Source organism: Carica papaya, chromosome 5, assembly GCF_054855325.1.
Source record: "Carica papaya isolate Zhongbai chromosome 5, ASM5485532v1, whole genome shotgun sequence".
Classification (NCBI taxonomy): Eukaryota; Viridiplantae; Streptophyta; class Magnoliopsida; order Brassicales; family Caricaceae; genus Carica; species Carica papaya.
Window position 1 is genome coordinate 34,791,236 of NC_142313.1, and position 18,644 is coordinate 34,809,879.

An 18,644-nucleotide genomic window follows, 5' to 3' on the forward strand; every position below is an offset into this window, starting at 1 on the left:
TCAAGAAGTTATTATGATGTTATCCACGTATTGAAGTTCTTTCATCTTATATACCTAGTAATCAAATCGTCAGTAAATATTTTTAGTATTATCATAAGATGTTATATGTATGTATATATATATATATATACCCATATCTACCCTCTACTACGTACAGACTTAATTCAACTGTAGACAGAAGGAACGAAAAAAAAAAACTATAACAAAAAAGATTAGCGAAGATGGGAGGCAGTAGTCTGAAGTGGTCAATTATGATAATGTTCATCTTTCTCTTCTCCAACCCCATTAATGGAAGATTTTCAACTCAAATAGACAAAGCAACACTGGACCAAATCTGCGTCCAGACAAAAGACGAGATCTTCTGCGATAGTGTTCTGGGTTCAGACCCACGAACTCGGACCGCGGACATGAAGGGGATGGCCTTAATCGCCATATCCTTGAGTATTATTCAAATCAACGAAGTAACTACTCTCATCCCTGAACTTCTTTCGGGCACTACTGACCCAGTTGCCAAACAGAGATTACAGACCTGCAACTCTGATTATGAAGCAGCTTTAGTAAAGTTCCAGGAGGCTTACAGGTCTGCCGGTGCGGCGTCTTATTCGGACGTCATTAACTCGGCTAGAGACGGCGTAGATAAAACAACTCAGTGTGAAAATCGATACAAGACAAGTCCTGTTGGATCCTCTCCGTTAAGCCAGCGAAACCAGAACATGATTAATCTTTCTGAAATTATTTCCATCATCGTTAAAATGATACAAGGGAGCTGATCATACAATTATATTGCACGTACGTATGTATCTGAGCATGTTTAAACGTTGATGGGGATTTGGGGTGTCTTGATTCCCTTATCTGTGGAGTTTACATAAATAAAAATAACAAAAAGTATTATATAAAATTTGATATTATAGAATTCTATGATTTAATCCTTGTGATTTCTGTATTGAGGCTGTTATGAAAGTAAATTTTCAGAAATTACATACAGTCTTAATCCAACTCTCGACCATTTGAAATTTAGATTAATCAAGTAAAAATTTAGTAGGTGATAAACGCTCGGAACTGATTTAATAATGTGTTATATATAATTAAAATTTACTTCACTCTACCTAGTCAAATTCCTCTTCCTCTTCCTCTTCATCTTCATCTTCATCTTCATCTTCATCTTCTCTGCCAGCCGGTAGACCTGATCAGTAGCAAATTCCGTTTGAGTATGTTCAGGTGTAACACCTTGAGTGCTGAAACAATATGTATTTGATCAAAGGGCTGATGGTTAATATTAACTGAAATAGAAAATTTTTGAACCTCATCCTTAATAAATAACCAAAATTATAAGCTGATTTTTTTAATAATTTCTAACGTTTATAATGTTTCTAATACATATATTTAGATGTGAATTAAATGTTATTATATGTTGGCAAAAAAATTTTCAAAAAAAATATACAGGTAGCATTATCTGTTTCTAAAGGCCATGCTATTTATGGTATAATATTAAAGTAACTTTCCAAAACTGCATTGACTCAGATTTTATCGTATGTCAAACAAATGCAGAATCATTACAATGAATTGGTGATAATTATATAGTGATATATATATGTAGACGTGCGTAAGATAATTAAAAATGCAATATACATAAATATATAAACTCATTAATGCAAATATTTATGGTACAATAACGTAAATTTGATTAAAAAAATTGCATTGACTCAAATTGATAGCAGTAACAGTCACCCTTAACAAACGCATAATCAATATATACAATAAATTAGTGATATACATAGTGGTATACGTATGTATGTGTGTGTGTGTATATATATATACATGACAATTAAAGATACATTATACCAAAATTTATGACTTAATGCAGATATTTAGTAATCGAGTATCAGATTTTAGGAGCAAAAGATAGACATTTATGGAAGAAAATCACGAAAATCTCCAACGGCTAAATGACAATATATCTTAATTTGATAAATCTTTTATCTTATATATTTCTTAAAATAATTATAAGCAATTTAACATTATAGAAATTTACATAATTATAAATTCAATGATAACAATAATTTTTAATATTATTCTATAACATTATGCAATTAATTATTTATATAACATTTTTAGTAAAAATAATTTCCATTTTTATACACTATTATTTCGAAATTGAAGTTTTCTATACAAAAATATCATGATGCTATATATAAACTGCTTTTTTTTTCCTTTTTGGGTTGTAGATGATACTTGATATTCTTATATTAACTTCTTATTTCATCATCTGAAATTTTCTTCCTAAACCCATTATTAGTAAATAGTTAATTAAGTATTACCCTAAAATGCTAATACATGTGTACATATATGACATCTATGCATACAAATTCAATTGTAAAGAGAAGAAAGAAAAAAAAGGATTAGGGAAGATGAGAGGTAGTTTGAAATGGTCAATTATGATCATTGCCACCTTTCTCTTCTTCAGTCTCACAAATGGAAAAATATCGATTAAAATATATGGAAACACACTCGATCAAATTTGCAACCAAGCGGTGGACAAGCTTTCTTGTGTTCAAATTCTGGGTGAAGATCCACGAACTCGTATAGCAGACATGAAGGGAATGGCCTTAATCTCCATGTCCTTAAGCATTATGCAAGCCACTGAAACATATGATGATCGCATCCCTCAGTTTCTTAAGAAAACCACCGATCGAGTTGGCAAACTGAGATTAGAGAGATGCAAATCTGATTATCAAGAAGCATTAGGCAAGTACCAGGAGGCTTACAAGTCGGCTGGTGCGGCATCGTATTGGGACGTCATAGACCGGGTTAGAGAAGGCTTTGACAAAGTTGTGCACTGTGAAAATCTTTACAGGACAGATCCTATTGGAGTCTGTCCAATAACTAATCATAACCACCGGTTGATTAATCTCTCTGGAATTATTCTGATTATTGTTGACATGCTACTTAGAAAATGATCATCTGATATGCATGTATCTACGTACATATACATATACGGGTGCATATTGGTCTTTGGGTGCGTACACTGAAAGTACTCTTGGTAATTACCATATATATATACATATTAATTAAATAATAAGTCATTTTAGAATTTTAAAAATTTATATAAAAAGTAATTTACATATGTAAAAAATATATATAAAATTTATATAAAAAGTAATTTACATATGTAAATATACATACATATATATATAGTAAATGTGATGTGATAGAATTCTATGGTTTGTGTTAAATTTAATGTTTTTTTTTTCTGTTGAGTTTAAATTCAAAAAAGAAAATCCACTGTGAAGTTGTTTTACGGTAGGATACGAAAAACACCATGCGACGTGTATGCATGGATTTCGGGCGATCTGATTTGATCGGTTAGTTGATGTAATCTGTTTAAATTTGTATTCCTATATATATATGATGAAATAAAAGAAGAGAACTACTCATTCTCTCCAAAAAAAAAGGCACACCCCTTCAAAACAGCAAAACAGAGGCTGTTGCATAACCTTACTCTGTTTTGCTGTCCCTCTATCTCATCAACTTTCTCTCTCTAAGTTCTCTCATTCACAGAGCCTCCTTTGAAACTTATTTGCTTTCGATCAACAAGTGGTATCAGAGTCGTTATCTTAAGGGACCGGTAAATACCCTCGAAAAAAATCCGATGACATCCACTGGAACAACAACACCCCCCCCACCCCCCCACCACTTCAATGGAGAAAACTACCATGTATGGGCAATCAAAATGAGAGCCCATATGAAAGCCTTAAGTCTGTGGGATATTATTCTGGATTACAGTGATCCTCCTCCACTGGGGGACACTGCCACTATAAACCAAATCAGAAGGCATGAGGAAAATAAGGCCAAGAAACCAAAGGCAATTGCTTGTCTTTTCTCAGCCGTCTCGGATAGGGTATTTTTAAGGATTATGAACTTCGAATCACCAAAGGCTGCTTGGGAGAAACTTAAGGAAGAGTTCGATGGGGGAGTCAGAAGTAGGAAGGTAAAAATCTTGAGACTGAAGAGTGAGTTTGCACTACTTAGAATGCAGGAAAATGAATCAGTGAAGGACTATGCATCCAAACTCTCGGATGTGGTAAACAAAATGAGACTGCTTGGGGAGGATTTTCCAGAATCAAGGGTAGTAGAGCAGAAACTTATCAGCTTGCCCCCCAAATTCGAGTATAAAATCTTAGCCTTAGAGGAGCTAGCAGACATTGAGTCTATCTCCTCGGCTGAGCTGATAAACAAGCTTCAATTCAGTGAGCAACGTGTAAATATACATGTTCGACAACATACTGAGGGAGCCTTAATTTCAACGCAGATCAAAGGCAGCTCTTCAACACATAATCAAGGAAGAATGAGTGAATGGAATCAAACTGGAAACCAGAATTCCAGTAAACAAAAGAAATATTCTCAGTGCAGTATCTGTTCCTTAACAAATCATTCTGAGAATGAGTGCTGGTACTAGGGAAAGAAAACCGTTCAGTGCAATTTTTGCAAAAAGCTTGGTCACAAGGAGAAATTCTGTAGACAGAAACAGAAGCTGGAAGGATCACGGCCAAAGCAGGAACAACAGCAAGCCAATGTCACCAAGGTGTCCTGTGAACAAAATGACACAATTCTCGTTGCGCTAAATAAGCTGCCAGTGGAGGATGATACTCTCTGGGTGGTGGACAGTGGGTGCACCTCCCACATGTGCAAGGATGAGGGCTTATTTGTATCACTTGACAAAACAATCACAGGCCAGGTCCGACTTGGAAATGGTATGCTGGAAACCATCAAGGGCAAAGGCAACATAGCCATTGAAACCAGGGAAGGTAGAAAGCTTATCACTGATGTAAATTTTGTTCCTACCCTCTCACAGAATCTTCTGAGTGTGAATCAGATGACTGATCGAGGCTACTCGGTCGGATTCAAGGATAACTACTGCAGGATATATGATCCTGAGGATCGCTTGATTGCTTTCATCCAAAAAAAGGATCAAGTCTACTCCTTGAAACTCAGAGAAGTAGTCGAGAGGGCCAGTGTTGCCTCTGTAACAAAAGGTGAGATTTGGCACAGGCACCTTGGGCATTTTCATGCGGCTGGGCTACAACAATTGCAGAAGGGAGGCCTAACTAAGGACTTCCCAAATATTGCAGTCACTGAGACAGTATGTGGTGCATGTCAGATGGGGAAATTGGCAAGGAATTCATTTCCTTCGCAAGCAGATTGGAGAGCAAAAGAGAAGCTGGCACTTATCCATTCTGACATTTGTGGTCCAATGACAGAAAACTCCATGAGTGGTTGCAGGTATTTTGGTTTGTTCATAGATGATTTTCCAGGATGATTTGGGTTTGTTTCCTACAGAATAAAGCTCAAATTTTTTGTGAATTCAAGAAGTTCAAGGCTATTGTAGAGAAGAAAAGTGGCAGTGTACTGAGGTGCCTAAGGACGGATAATGGGCTTGAATTCAGTTCCAGCCAATTCAATGACTTCTGTTCTGAGAATGGGATCAAAAGGCAGCTCACGGCACCATATTCTCCTCAACAGAATGGTGTCTCGGAAAGGAAGAACAGAACCATTGTGGAAATGGCAAGAAGCATGTTTGCTGACAAGCACCTGCCTAAAACCTTGTAGGCTGAGACAGTGAACACTGCCGTGTTCCTGCTCAACATGCTGCCTACAAAGGCTGTAAAGCAGATGACACCAGCGGAGGCCTGGAGTGGTATCAAACCATCAACTAAGTATCTAAAGGTGTTTGGATCCATGTGCTACTGCCATGTCTCGGATGACAGGAGATCCAAGCTATAAATAAAGGCTGAATTTGGAGTATTTTTGGGTTACAGTACTGAAGCAAAAGTATATCGAATTCTAAACCTGAAAACCAACAAGCTTATGATTCGAAGAAATGTAACAGTGAACGAAAACAGCTACTGGAATTGGAAAAAGCAGAAAGTCGAACGAGACTGTGTCACAGTGGAAGAAGGAAAGAAATCTATGACAGTATCAAACCCAACTCAGGGTGATGAACAAGATGAAGAAGATGAAGAAGGTAAAGCAGAAGGGAGAATAAAAATGAAAAGTCTAGCTGACATCTATGAGAGGTGCAGCTTTGCTTCAAAAGAACCTTTCTCTGTTGAGGAAGTACTTCAGCAGCAAGAGTGGAAACTTGTTATGGAAGAGGAAATTAGGATGCTCGAGAAAAATAATACTTGGTCTCTGGTAAAGTCAAGTACAGACAGAAAGCCTATTGGAGTAAAGTGGGTGTTCAAGGTGAAACTGAATCCGGACGGGACAACAAACAAGCACAAGGCACTGCTTGTAGCAAAGGGGTACTCCCAGCTTCTAGGAATCGACTACACAGAGAATTTTGCTCCTGTGGTCAGATATGAAACAATTAGACTCATTCTGGCTATGGCAGCTCAGTTTTGTTGGAGTGTGATGCACTTGGATGTGAAATCGGCCTTCTTGAATGGCAAGCTGAATGAAGAAATTTATGTTGAGCAGCCACCGGAGTTCATTCAACCTGGAAATGAGAGACACGTCTATCTTCTTCACAAGGCCCTATACGGCCTTAAACAGGCTCCACGAGCCTGGTATGATAAGTTAAATACATACTTACTTCACCGTGGGTTTGAAAAAAGCATGACTGAAAATACACTGTATGTGAATAGAGATGAAGACAGACTTATCACTACAGTATATGTTGATGATATACTGGTGACAGGCAGCAACAAAAAGAAAATGATAGAGTTCAAGCTGAAAGTGGAAAAGGAATTCGAGATGTCTGATCTTGGGGAGGCTACCTACTTCCTGGGAATGAAGATTCATCAAAGCAGCTTGGGTATTTTTCTTTCACAAGGCAAGTATGCCAAAGAAATTCTAAATAAATTCAACATGAATCACTATAAATCAGTGTCTACACCACTGGTGTCCAACCTGAAGTTGTCAAAGGATGAAAAAGGTAACAAAGTTGAAGAGGGAAATTACAGAAGTCTAATTGGGAGCCTTCTGTATCTCACGGCTACCAGACCAGACATTTTGTTTGCAGTGAGTTTGCTTTCAAGGTACATGGCTTCACCGAGGGAATCACACTTACAAGCTGCTAAACATGTGCTGAGGTACTTGAAAGGAACCTGGAACTTTGGTGTTCAATTCAAAGCAAGAGCTGAGGGTGGATTAGTCGGCTACAGTGACAGTGATTGGGTAGGAAGCGTGGAAAATGCACGTAGCACAACTGGGTACTTGTTCAAACTAGGCTCCGGTGTTTTTTCATGGGCATCTAAGAAATAGGATACTGTGGCTCAGTCCACAGCTGAGGCTGAGTATGTAGTTGTAGCTACAGCAGCTAACCAAGCAATTTGGTTGAGGAAAGTGTTCAATGATGTAAAGTTGGACAAACAAACACCTACAGTGTTGTATGTAGACAACAAGTCTGCAATTGTCATTACGAAAAATCTTGTAATGCACGGGAGAACTAAACACATCAACGTTAAGTATCATGCTATACGTGAGGCTGAGAGGAATCAAGAAATAAAGCTGATACATTGCTCCACTGATGATCAGCTTGCGGACATTCTAACCAAGGCCCTGTCTAAAGCTAAATTTGAGGAATTGCGGGAAAAGGTAGGGATTGGTGAAAAAAATCATTAAGGGGGAGTGTTAAATTTAATGTTTTTTTTTTCTTGTTGAGTTTAAATTCAAAAAAGAAAATCCACTGTGAAGTTGTTTCACGGTAGGATACGAAAAACACCATGCGACGTGTATGCATGGATTTCGGGCGATCTGATTTGATCGGTTAGTTGATGTAATCTGTTTAAATTTGTATTCCTATATATATATATATATGATGAAATAAAAGAAGAGAACTACTCCTTCTCTCCAAAAAAAAGGCACGCCCCTTCAAAACAGCAAAACAGAGGCTGTTGCATAACCTTGCTTTGTTTTGCTATCCCTCTCTCTCATCAACTTTCTCTCTCTAAGTTCTCTCATTCACAGAGCCTCCTTTGAAGCTTATTTGCTTTCGATCAACAGTTTGCTACTATGTATTCCTAGTAATTTCTTCCACTGCATTGATGCGGAAGTTACTTGGAAGAAGTTGAAGTGATCAAATTTTGTAAATTTCCAGAAGTTGTGGTCACGTTTCTCCACAAATATTGATAAAAGAATGAGATTAATTCCCACCTCCTTGTAAAAAATGGGATTGAAATTTCTTTTGCAAATCATCTCTAATTTTCTTTACATAATAGAAAATGATTGCTCTCTCTTTCATGAATTCTTCCTTTTAGAATGATTTATTGGTTATCTTCTTTAGTGTGCTTGTTGAGTTCTTTATTGTCTCTTAAGACATTAATTTCTTGAGATTTTTGCTTCTTTCTTGTCCTAATTCTACTACGCTCTTCATCAACTTTCACATCTCTAGCCACCATCACCTTATTGGTTTGTTACACTCTATAGTCCCTTGGTAGTGCTGTTACTTCCCAACAAGTATCAATCTGTGTTTTCTCTTTTAAGTTGTCTCTCTTGAGTTATAAACATAAACATTACGAAACACTTTTAAGTATTCTACAATTAGTTTTGAGTTATGCCAAGTTTTAAATAATGTTGTCTTTCAAGACTTTAGTTGACAATTTATTCAATAATCCACAGTTATTGATATAGAACACATGATCAACCGTACAATTCAAAACTCATACAATTTTTAATTAATATCAAAATTTAGTCCCTAAATAAACTCTTCCTACTTAAACAACAAATAACCTGTGATTAGAAATAAGGTAATAAAGATAAAAGAACGTTTTAAAATGCCACAAGAAAAATCTTGATACCTTAAAATCAATTCAAGAAAAATAGATTGATAAAAGTATCATAAATTATTTTAATAAGTAGATGTCAATTCCTTATTAAATTAAAGAAAATATCACTAGTTGAAAAGGTAAAAAACTTTGTATTTTATTGATTTCGAACTTGAATTTTAAATTCAACTCTTGAGGTCTATGTTGTAAATTAAGTAAAATATAAGAAAAGAAAATATCCTGATTAATTACAATTACATTTTTAAGAAAATAATAATTTACAAAATTAAGAAAATAATGTTAATTAATAAAAATATAGTTGTCTATCTTGAACTAAAGAAGATCTCTTTTTAATATTGTTGAAATATTGACGTCCATGGAAAGATTCCAGAATTAAATATAATGTGGATTTAAAATATGAGAGATCTCTAGCATATCTCTTAATTTAAAAAAGATATATTAAAATTTCTTAATTTAAATAAAATCTCTTAAAGGTTTCTTAATTTAATAAATATTTATTAATTCCTTAAGAAAATAAATCTGTCAATGATCTTGTGAATTCGTCCATGATGTTATGAATTTGTTTATGATCTTTTCACATATTTAAATAACTCGTTTAGAAAGGTATGGTTGGATTTTATTGAATTATTAGATTTTAGTTGCTGATTTGGGGTGAAAGAAAAAAGGAAAGAAATATTTCTTACTTGAGAAAAAAATCTCTCACATGTTTTTCTCGGCTACTTCCTTCATTTAAGATGAGGATGTATGGACACCTTTGCCCTTGGTCGAATGGGTTTATTCTACTTCCCTTGTGGGCTTTTATACTTAGTCCAAGCTTTTTTTCCTCACTTATTTATCATTGGACAAAATTTTGAAAAGTTTGTTTATATATCTTGCCCCCGTACTCTTATAATAGGCCCACTAAACATCATGATACTCCTTTCAAGTGGTACAAGTCCATCATTTGTGATGTCCACACCTTTCTTGGCTTTATTCTCTTCATATGGCCTTTGTTTATGGGTCAATCTACTTTATTTTTTATTTAGACATTTTTCCCATAGAGCTTCATTAGAATAAACATTGTCGCATAAATCCTCTTGACCGCATGGATCTTCCTCATGGCCACTTGTAACTTCTCTTGGACAAGTTTGGTCTATTGAAACTTTCTTTCGATAATCCAACCTATGGCCTCAAGCCTTGGATGGTTGTTGAAATAGTTCTGGCTATCTGTGCTCACATCAAGCATGGTGACAATTTCTCACCAAAAATTTTTTTATAGCTTATTCCCAAGCAATGATCTTAGCATCTTCATTATGATCCTATTTTTCCTCTCACTTACCATATTTTATCAAGATATGTAAGGAACTGTTAATTAATGAATAATTCTAGTTTTTCTAAGATAATTTGTTAAACTTTCATTTGTAAACTCTTTTCTATTATCTTTTCTCAAAGCTTGAATCTTTTATCTACTTTTTTTTTGTTTACCAAAGCATTAAAATTCTTAAATGAATCAAACATATCATATTTTTGCTTTATCAAGTACACCTAAGAAAACCTTGTAGAATTATCAATGAAAATCAAGAAATATATTTTTTCGCTCAAAGAACTATTACGCATGGGACTATAGAATCAGTGTGGATTAACTTTCTTATGGTCTTTCAAGTTTTATTTTTTGGGAAACCAAGCTTACTTTATATTTTCCAAGCTCACATACTTTACAGGCACTAATATTTTTCTTGATTTCAAATATGTTCTCCACGAGTCTTTTTTTTATAAGCCCTAGAGAGATTATAAATTATAATGCCTAAATCTCTTATTCTATAAATCATCATCTTCTATGACTCCTACATGAGACTTTGCATGAATCTAATACAAACTGAACCTCCTATTTTTCATTTTCATATTTATCAATTTTTGGGCACTATAATATATATTATGAGTGTATCATTATTAAATACCAAGGAATACTTCTCTAACATTTATCTAACACTAAATAAATTTTAATCTAATCTAAGTACCAAAAAAATATTAGAAATCACTTTAGTACCTATTACCAATTTTGACATTAGAATTACAGGTTCTGTCGAGCATTTCAACTAGTCCTTGATCAATAGTGATAAGATGTAATAACTGGAAAAAAGAAAAATTTGTTGGAGGAAACGGCGTCGTTTTGAAGCGGGAAAAATGACGTCGTTTTGGGAGGGGGGAAACGACGTCGTTTTGGAGAGGAAAAAAACGACTTCATTTTGAATGAGCTGGTAGGATATAAATGGGGGTCGGGAAGGAAGGAAGGGAAAAAAAAAAGGGAAACAGGGAAAGAAAAGAGCGGGAAAGAGGAAAGAAAAGAGGGAAGAAGGTTCCAGAAGAGAGAGAGAGGGGAGTCAGAGCGGAGAGGAGCGAGAAGGGAAAGAGAAGAAGGCCGCGGACGGTGAACGGTGCGATCGGTAAGAGGAAGGAAAATGGAGATGGGAGGTACGGTAAAAACTTGAGTTGTGTAGGTATTGTGTGAGTTATGATGTGATTTGCAGGTTGCGGAGGCCAGGTAATCAGTAAGTTGCTTGACGGAGCTGAGAGGTGGAGTGTAGGACGAAATGGCGGAGCCGTTCGTGGAGGAGACCGTGGGGAGGAGAAGATGGCGTCGTTGGGGCGTACGGGAGATCTGTGGGAGAGAGTGGAGGTTGTGTGAGGAGAGTGCGTGTACAGAGGAAAGGCCACCGAGAGGAAGAGTGAGTGAGGAGTTTGGCGTGTGTGGGGGGGTCCGAGATGTTGAAGAGAGTTGTATACATGAGCGGGGGTGCGAAGGGAGTGAGCGGCTAGAGTAGAAAGAAGATCTTTGGTGAGTGTCCAGTTAGAGGGAGGAGTATGGGAATGGTGACAGTGTGGGTCAGGATGCTTCGGACAACTACGGGGGAGACAGAAGAATAATGAGGCGGGGCATGGGGATGGTGAGGGAGATAAGAGTCCAGACAGTGCGATGGAGGGGACCATGGAATAGGACTCGGTCTGGGAGAGGAGACTAGGCTGAAGGAAGAGGCGTTTGATGACAGTGGGAAGAGGTAGGTTTAGAGGGGGAGGAGTGTGTAGCTGCTAGAGGTTGGGGTGACACAGGAGGGGAGTGGTGAGTGTGGTGTAGGGTGGGAGAGTAGGGGCGTGTTGGTAGTGGTGTAGTGGGAGTGTAGTGAGGGGAGATAGGCTGGTATAGTTGTTGTATGTTTAAAGGTTGGCAAGGGAACATCACCGGCGTATGCGAGAAGTGTCAGGGTGTGTGTAGCCTAATAAGGTCGAGAAGTAGAGGAGTAAGTACGTGATCGCCGATGTTGGTGACGTGTGATAATAGTACTGGTGCGTGTGTGTGTGGCCTAATAAGGTCGAGAAGTAGAGGAGTAAGTACGTGGTCGCCGATGTTGGTGACGTGTGATAATAGTACTGGTGCATGTGTGTGTGGCCTAATAAGGTCGAGAGGTAGAGGAGTAAGTATGTGGTTGCCGATGTTGGTGACGTGTGATAATAGTACTCGTGTGAGTGTCTGGCCTGATCGGGTTGAGTGGTTGAGGGGTGAGTATACTGGTGCGTGTGTGTGTGGCCTAATAAGGTCGAGAGGTAGAGGAGTAAGTACGTGGTCGCCAATGTTGGTGACGTGTGATAATAGTACTCGTGTGAGTGTGTGGCCTGATCGGGTCGAGTGGTTGAGGGATGAGTATGGGTCCCTATTGCTGGTGACGTGCAGAAACAATGATCGTGTATGTAGGTGGCCCATTGGGGTCGAGAGGTGGAGGAGTGAATATGAGTTGCCGATGTTGGTGACGTGAGGTAATGGTATTTGTAGGCGTGCGTGGCCTGTTGGGGTCAAGGTGTGGAATTTGAGTCGCCGATGTTGGTGATGTGAGGTAGTGGTGTTTGTGTGTGTGGGTGGCCTATTAGGGTTGAGGGGAAAAAAAATATTTTACGAGAGTAGTATTGAGGCAAGAGGTAGGTGGTATACTTAGGGATTCTTGTGTGGGTATAGAATTTGTTGTTGTTGTGTGTGACATGATTAGCTGGTCTATCAGGGGTAAGTTAATGATGGCTAGTTGTAGGGGGATTTTAGGGTATGGCTTGGGGAGTGTAAGAGAGATGCATATATACATACTGAATGTCTTATCACTGCATGTTATGCCTGCAACTTGAATTTTTATCGTATTGAGTATATGAACTCACTTCTTGTCATTAACAGATGAAGTAGGGATGGAGCTGGGATCTGAGTTGCTGGTTACGGAGCCTAGTCTTTAGCGCCACAGGGCAAGGGTTTCCTTGGGGTGGATTGTAATATGTGACAGTTTCGCTTTGTGTGGATATTGACTTGTTGGATATGTATGATATGGTGTGGTCATTTGATGTGTATGTGGAATTGTACGTTTTCATTGGGTTTGACAATAAACTGTGGACAAGGTTCTTTATGAGTGATGAAATTGACATGAGAATTTACGTGTAGGGTCATGAGTTTATTTATCCTACGCCGTGGAAAGAAATTAAAAAAAAAAAGGAGCGTTATATACGATAACCTCATCCATTATCAATTAGCCAAAAATTAATATAAGTGTCGGTTGAGTAACAAGTAGCTACTAACAACGTCTCATTATATTATTTATTTATGTAACTTGAGCCTCGGTTCATGTTATATTTTTTTGCCTTTCTATATATTTTTCATATGTCTAAAAGTTTAAGGAACTTGTAGTGCAGTCCAAGCTCAAAATAAAAATATTTGTCCAAATTATTGGTTTTCTTGCAATTTGGATAAAGGTAAAAATTTTTTCGCTTCTCCTTCATTTCTTTTGCTGCCTTTTTGTTTCTCCTTTGCTTTAGTTCTACCTCCAATCTTATTTTCTTAAGTTGTTACTTGTTTTTCATGAGGAAAACTCTATCGGTAGCTTTATTATTCATCAAGTATCTCCTTTGCTTGGTTGCTTTTAAGACATTCTCCAATTCTATTAAAGTAATCTTGAAAAAGCCTTAGTCTTCAAGAGAGGAGATCTTGACTTTAAATCTCTCCAAGAGACTTACAAGCACCTTTCCCTCCACTCTTCTCTAAATAACTGTACTTGGTTTATAACCTTCATCACCCTATCTGTGAAATCATTTACAAATTTTGAATCACTCATCTTAAGGATTTGAAACTCTTTCATTAGGTTTAATTATTTATATTTTCGTTATTTTCTCACTTCTTTGGCATTCATCCTTAGTTTTGTCTTAAACTTCATTATCTGTTTCACACAACATATCCCTATAAATATTACTTTAGATAGAGCTAAGTGAATTAAGGAAAAGGGTCTTGTACTTTTTTGTTACTTCCTTCATATGATGCTTCATTTGATTCATGATCGGGTTTTCTCTTAATCCAAGGAATATTATCTTCAACTTCAACATCTTTTCGTAGATTCATCCCTTTCAGAAGAGCTTTCATTCTAGCAACAAAATTAATAGTTTTCTCTTTTAGAAACTGGTGGAGAAATGTTTCATAGACTACCCAAAGTTATGTTCAATAAATTATGGCTTTAAATGGTTTTACAATTACAAAAGTTTCTAGCTTTTGCTCACTCAAAGAGCATATAAGCTCTTATACCACTTGTTAGTTATATGTGTGTATTATCTGATAATAGTTACAGCATGTGTTTAGAAGAGTGGAAGTAAAAATCGAAGAGAATTGAAGTTTGAAAAAATACAACTAAACAATAAAAAAAGAGAAAACAAGAGCATAAGAGAGTGGAGGAAGAAGAGAAATTTTTGTAGAACTACAGAAATTAATTCTGTTGCTTCATTAAGATCTTAAGAAACCCTCTTACAATCTTATTGTCTATGAAAGCTAAGAGTCTTTTCAAAACAGGTAAAATAGGCTGTTTGTAAACTTAAACATAGCAAAAAAGGACTTTTTCACTAATATAAGTTTTGTAGGCAGCTTGAACCAAAAGATTAAAGAACCAATTCATTGTTAAAATATTGTTTAAAGATTGACCCTTCTAAGTAATCCAAATTTCGTGCCGCCAAAAAGTACCTTACATCGCGACCTGAGAGCTAAACCTAGCTGCTAACTGTCCAAGGGCCCGGTTCAAAATTGAGCTTCTGCGTATCTCTTCTGCAATCCAACTTGATCCAAATCGAAAACGCAGAAAAAGAACCTCGCTTGATTGCAATATCTACAGGCTATGGTGATCATCAAGATTCTTTCACGGTATGCTTCTCCACTCCCATCTCTCTCTTTCAAAACTCATCCAAGAAACCCAACTTCGCTTCTTTCTAGACTGCTCTCCTCTTATCAACTATCTCATGTAAACGACGACGTGGATACTGTCTTCCGCATCGTCACCAGCTCTTTCTCATCTGATAACTTGAAGCAATCGTTGGAATCAAGTGGGGTTTTCCTCTCCAATGATTTGATCGATGAAGTACTGAAAAGGGTCAGGTTTAGCCATGGCAATCCCTTACAGGCCTTAGAATTTTTTGAATACACGGCGAATAGAAGGGGGTTTTATCATACTGCGTTTTCTTTGGATACGATGCTTTATATATTAGGTAGAAGCCGCAAGTTTGATCAAATTTGGGAGGTTTTGATTGATACGAAGAGGAAAGATCGAGACTTGATATCTCCACGGACATTGCAAGTGGTTTTAGGTAGGATTGCAAAGGTTTGCTCGGTTAGGCAGACAGTGGAGTCCTTTAAGAAGTTCAAGAAGCTGATTTCAGTGTTTGATACAACCTGTTTTAATGCTTTGCTGAGGACTTTGTGTCAAGAGAAGAGCATGTCTGATGCTAGAAATGTTTATCATAATTTGAAGCGTGATTTCCGACCCGATTTACAGACGTTTAACATACTTTTGTCCGGTTGGAAATCATCGGAAGAGGCAGAAGGATTCTTTGGGGAGATGAAGGAGATGGGAGTGAAACCTGATATTGTTTCATATAATTCTTTGATTGATGTGTATTGCAAGGGCAGAGAGATAGAGAAAGCCTACAAGGTGGTCGATAAAATGCGTGAGGAGGATATATCACCTGATGTCATCACATATACAAGCATAATTGGGGGATTGGGGTTAGTGGGTCAGCCTGATAAAGCCAGAGATGTTTTGAAGGAAATTAAGGAGTATGGATGTTACCCAGATGTTGCAGCTTATAATGCTGCTATTAGAAACTACTGTATTGCGAAGAGGCTTGGTGATGCTCATAAGTTGATGGATGAGATGCTGAGGAAAGGTTTGAGCCCAAATGCCACTACCTACAATCTGTTCTTTCGGGTTTTTTACTGGTCGAATGATTTGAGAAGCTCATGGGATTTATATGAAAAGATGATGAATGCTGGGTGCCTACCGAATACACAGTCTTGTATGTTCATGATAAGGTTATCTAGGAGGCAAGAGAATGTGGAGATGGCACTGTGTTTATGGAAGGACATGGTGGAGAAGGGTTTTGGATCGTATACTTTGGTGTCTGATGTGTTGTTGGATTTGCTTTGTGATTTGGGGAAGCTGGTGGAAGCAGAGGAATGTTTCTTGGAGATGCTTGAAAAGGGGCATAAACCAAGCTTTGTTGCTTTTAGAAGGATCAAGGTGCTTATGGAACTGGCAAACAAGCGTGAGGCCCTTGAGAACTTGACGAACAAGATGGCTATTTTTGGGCCTTGGTATAAAGTTCCTGAAAAAGAACATAACCATTGGAATACAAGAGAAATGGATTCATTGCCATGCTAATAATTCAAAGGGATCCAATCACAGGATTTAGATTTGATTGGGAGAGAGGAAAAAATTATGTCAAGGCATCTATAAGTATGTATGGCATGATGAAGGAAAAGCTTTTCAGAACTCAGTAACTTGTGTTGTAATGGCTCATGCTTAATGTGATAGAGACCAAAGTGGGCCAAATTACACTAGGCCACAAGGGAGCTCAAGGAAATGAGAAGGCTCTCGTCCACAAAGGAAATCATGGCCTCATGAGCTTAAGAGGTCACGGTTTAGGCCTCATGAATAATGAAGGTCACGGCAAGATCCATTCAAAGGGAAATCCTCACGGCAAGGTCCGTATAGGTGGAAATCAAGACCCAATTCAAGTTGAGCAAAGTCCACATAGAGAAAAGCCTATGATGCATCCCATTCAAGGCAGCATGGGCTGTCCAAGTGGAGATCAAGGCGGCATGGCTATCCAAGTGGAGATCAAGGCGTTTGGGCCAAAGTTGGAAGCCTACAAAAGAGGAAATCCAAGACCATTTGGCCGAAGGCAGAGCCGGCCATGCAATGTCCTACAAATTAAGGGCAAATGGCTGATTCCTCATGAGAAATTTTCTCTCACCCGTGAGAAATTTTCTCTCACCCGTGAGAAATTTTCTCTCACTCATGAGGATTTTTCTCCTTCATCTCATCACAATTGGCAACACTAAGAGTCTCAATTGGCAACACTAAGAGTCCACAAAATCATGGACTCTCGGGAATCAAGCAATTGGAAGGCCTCGCATCTTCTCAAAGTCTCCTAGCTGAACTCTGCTCTTCCAAAAGCGTATCAAACATGTGTAAAATATATTGAACATGTGGAGAATCAAAGGAACTTATCCCCAACCTCTTCTTGGCCAATTCTCCTGCTCAGTTTTTTCAAGAAGAGCTTTTCTCTTACAACAACTTGGTTGGATTTTATATGTTATCTCCATAACCGAAACTCTACTCCAAGAAGAAGTTATTGCTGAGCACTCTACTCCAACAAAATATGGTTGGTCATATCCTTGAAGATTCCAAGCATTACATTCAAGAGTAACGGGTCCATATTTATGTATTTTAACATGTTTGCATTTATTGTTTTAGGAGTCCTAGATAAGCATTAAAGATAAACATCATAGATCATTTAGGAGTTCAATGTCTATTGTAATTCTCTCGGCCTACATCTATAAATAGCTCTCATGCATTTGTTATATTCATTCAAGTCAAGTTCAATTAATTAAGTGTGCTACTTATGTGGTTTCTTTAACATTCTTGTTGTAGAAAGAATTAGTGTCTACTTATCAAGACAATTTGTGCCCTTTTTTTTTTTTTTTCTTTAGTTGATATTAATTTATCAAGATATTTTTTATAATATTTTAATCAATTCGTTTATCTTTATTATTTTAATTCCAATCACAGGTTGATTGTGGGTAAATAGAGAGAGTTTATTTTATAAATTAAATTTTTATACTTAATATAAATGTGTGAATTCAGATTGTATTATTAACCATAGATTCTGCATCATAATATTTAGAATATAGGTAAAATATTAGGGTTCCTTTACTAGAAAGTAAAGTATAAGCGCGGACGGCACCTTTGGGAAACAGTATGAATGAAGATGCAAACCCTTCCAACGGGTTGCTTAGAAGGTATGTGGCCACCATTAGTACTTTTACTTGACGAAATGCAGGTTGTACACACCAGCCAACCAACTCAACCAACTCTGATGTTATGCAATCCAACAGAAATGGATTCAGCCTACAATTTCATCAATTGTTTCATCTCGCTTTTAATTTGAAATCTATACATTTAGTTAATTATTGATAAGAGTACTCTCTTCTTCTGACTAGATAAACTAAAAGGTTTCAAGGTCAGAGAGCCGGAGAAAGCAGCTGATCTTGTTGCATTGGATCTAAAGGATCGGAACTCTTGTGCAGAAGAAGCTAAACCTTGTTTCTTTGCAAGGGGATCTCCTCTTTCTGCCAGATCTTTAGTAAGAAGGAGAAGAGGGGAAAGGTTATCTATAGGACTAGGACGAGGGTGGGGGGGGGAGTAACAGAATAGCACAGTAAGCAAAGAGAAAGGAATGGAGTCTTCCAGTTGATGATTCAATTCAGTAATAAATGATTTCAAGAGCAAGTGTGAATTTCAATTTTTATCCTTCACT

At 37.3% G+C, this 18,644-nt stretch overlaps 3 protein-coding genes across 3 annotated transcripts; all 3 read left to right on the forward strand.

The window, feature by feature from the left end:
* The first annotated feature begins 221 nt into the window (after positions 1 to 221).
* On the forward strand, positions 222 to 770 carry LOC110825422 (pectinesterase inhibitor 5-like). The gene has a single exon (XM_022055869.2). The coding sequence runs from the start codon at positions 222 to 224 to the stop codon at positions 768 to 770; it is 549 nt and encodes a 182-aa protein (XP_021911561.1).
* Positions 771 to 2,408: 1,638 nt separating this feature from the next.
* LOC148265801 (pectinesterase inhibitor 5-like) lies at positions 2,409 to 2,957 on the forward strand. The gene has a single exon (XM_088220535.1). It carries the CDS (start codon positions 2,409 to 2,411, stop codon positions 2,955 to 2,957), a length of 549 nt encoding a protein of 182 aa, XP_088076661.1.
* An 11,835-nt stretch (positions 2,958 to 14,792) lies between these two features.
* On the forward strand, positions 14,793 to 16,628 carry LOC110815228 (Pentatricopeptide repeat (PPR) superfamily protein). The gene has a single exon (XM_022042911.2). The coding sequence runs from the start codon at positions 14,945 to 14,947 to the stop codon at positions 16,481 to 16,483; it is 1,539 nt and encodes a 512-aa protein (XP_021898603.1). The 5' UTR covers positions 14,793 to 14,944; the 3' UTR covers positions 16,484 to 16,628.
* The last annotated feature ends 2,016 nt before the right edge of the window (positions 16,629 to 18,644 follow it).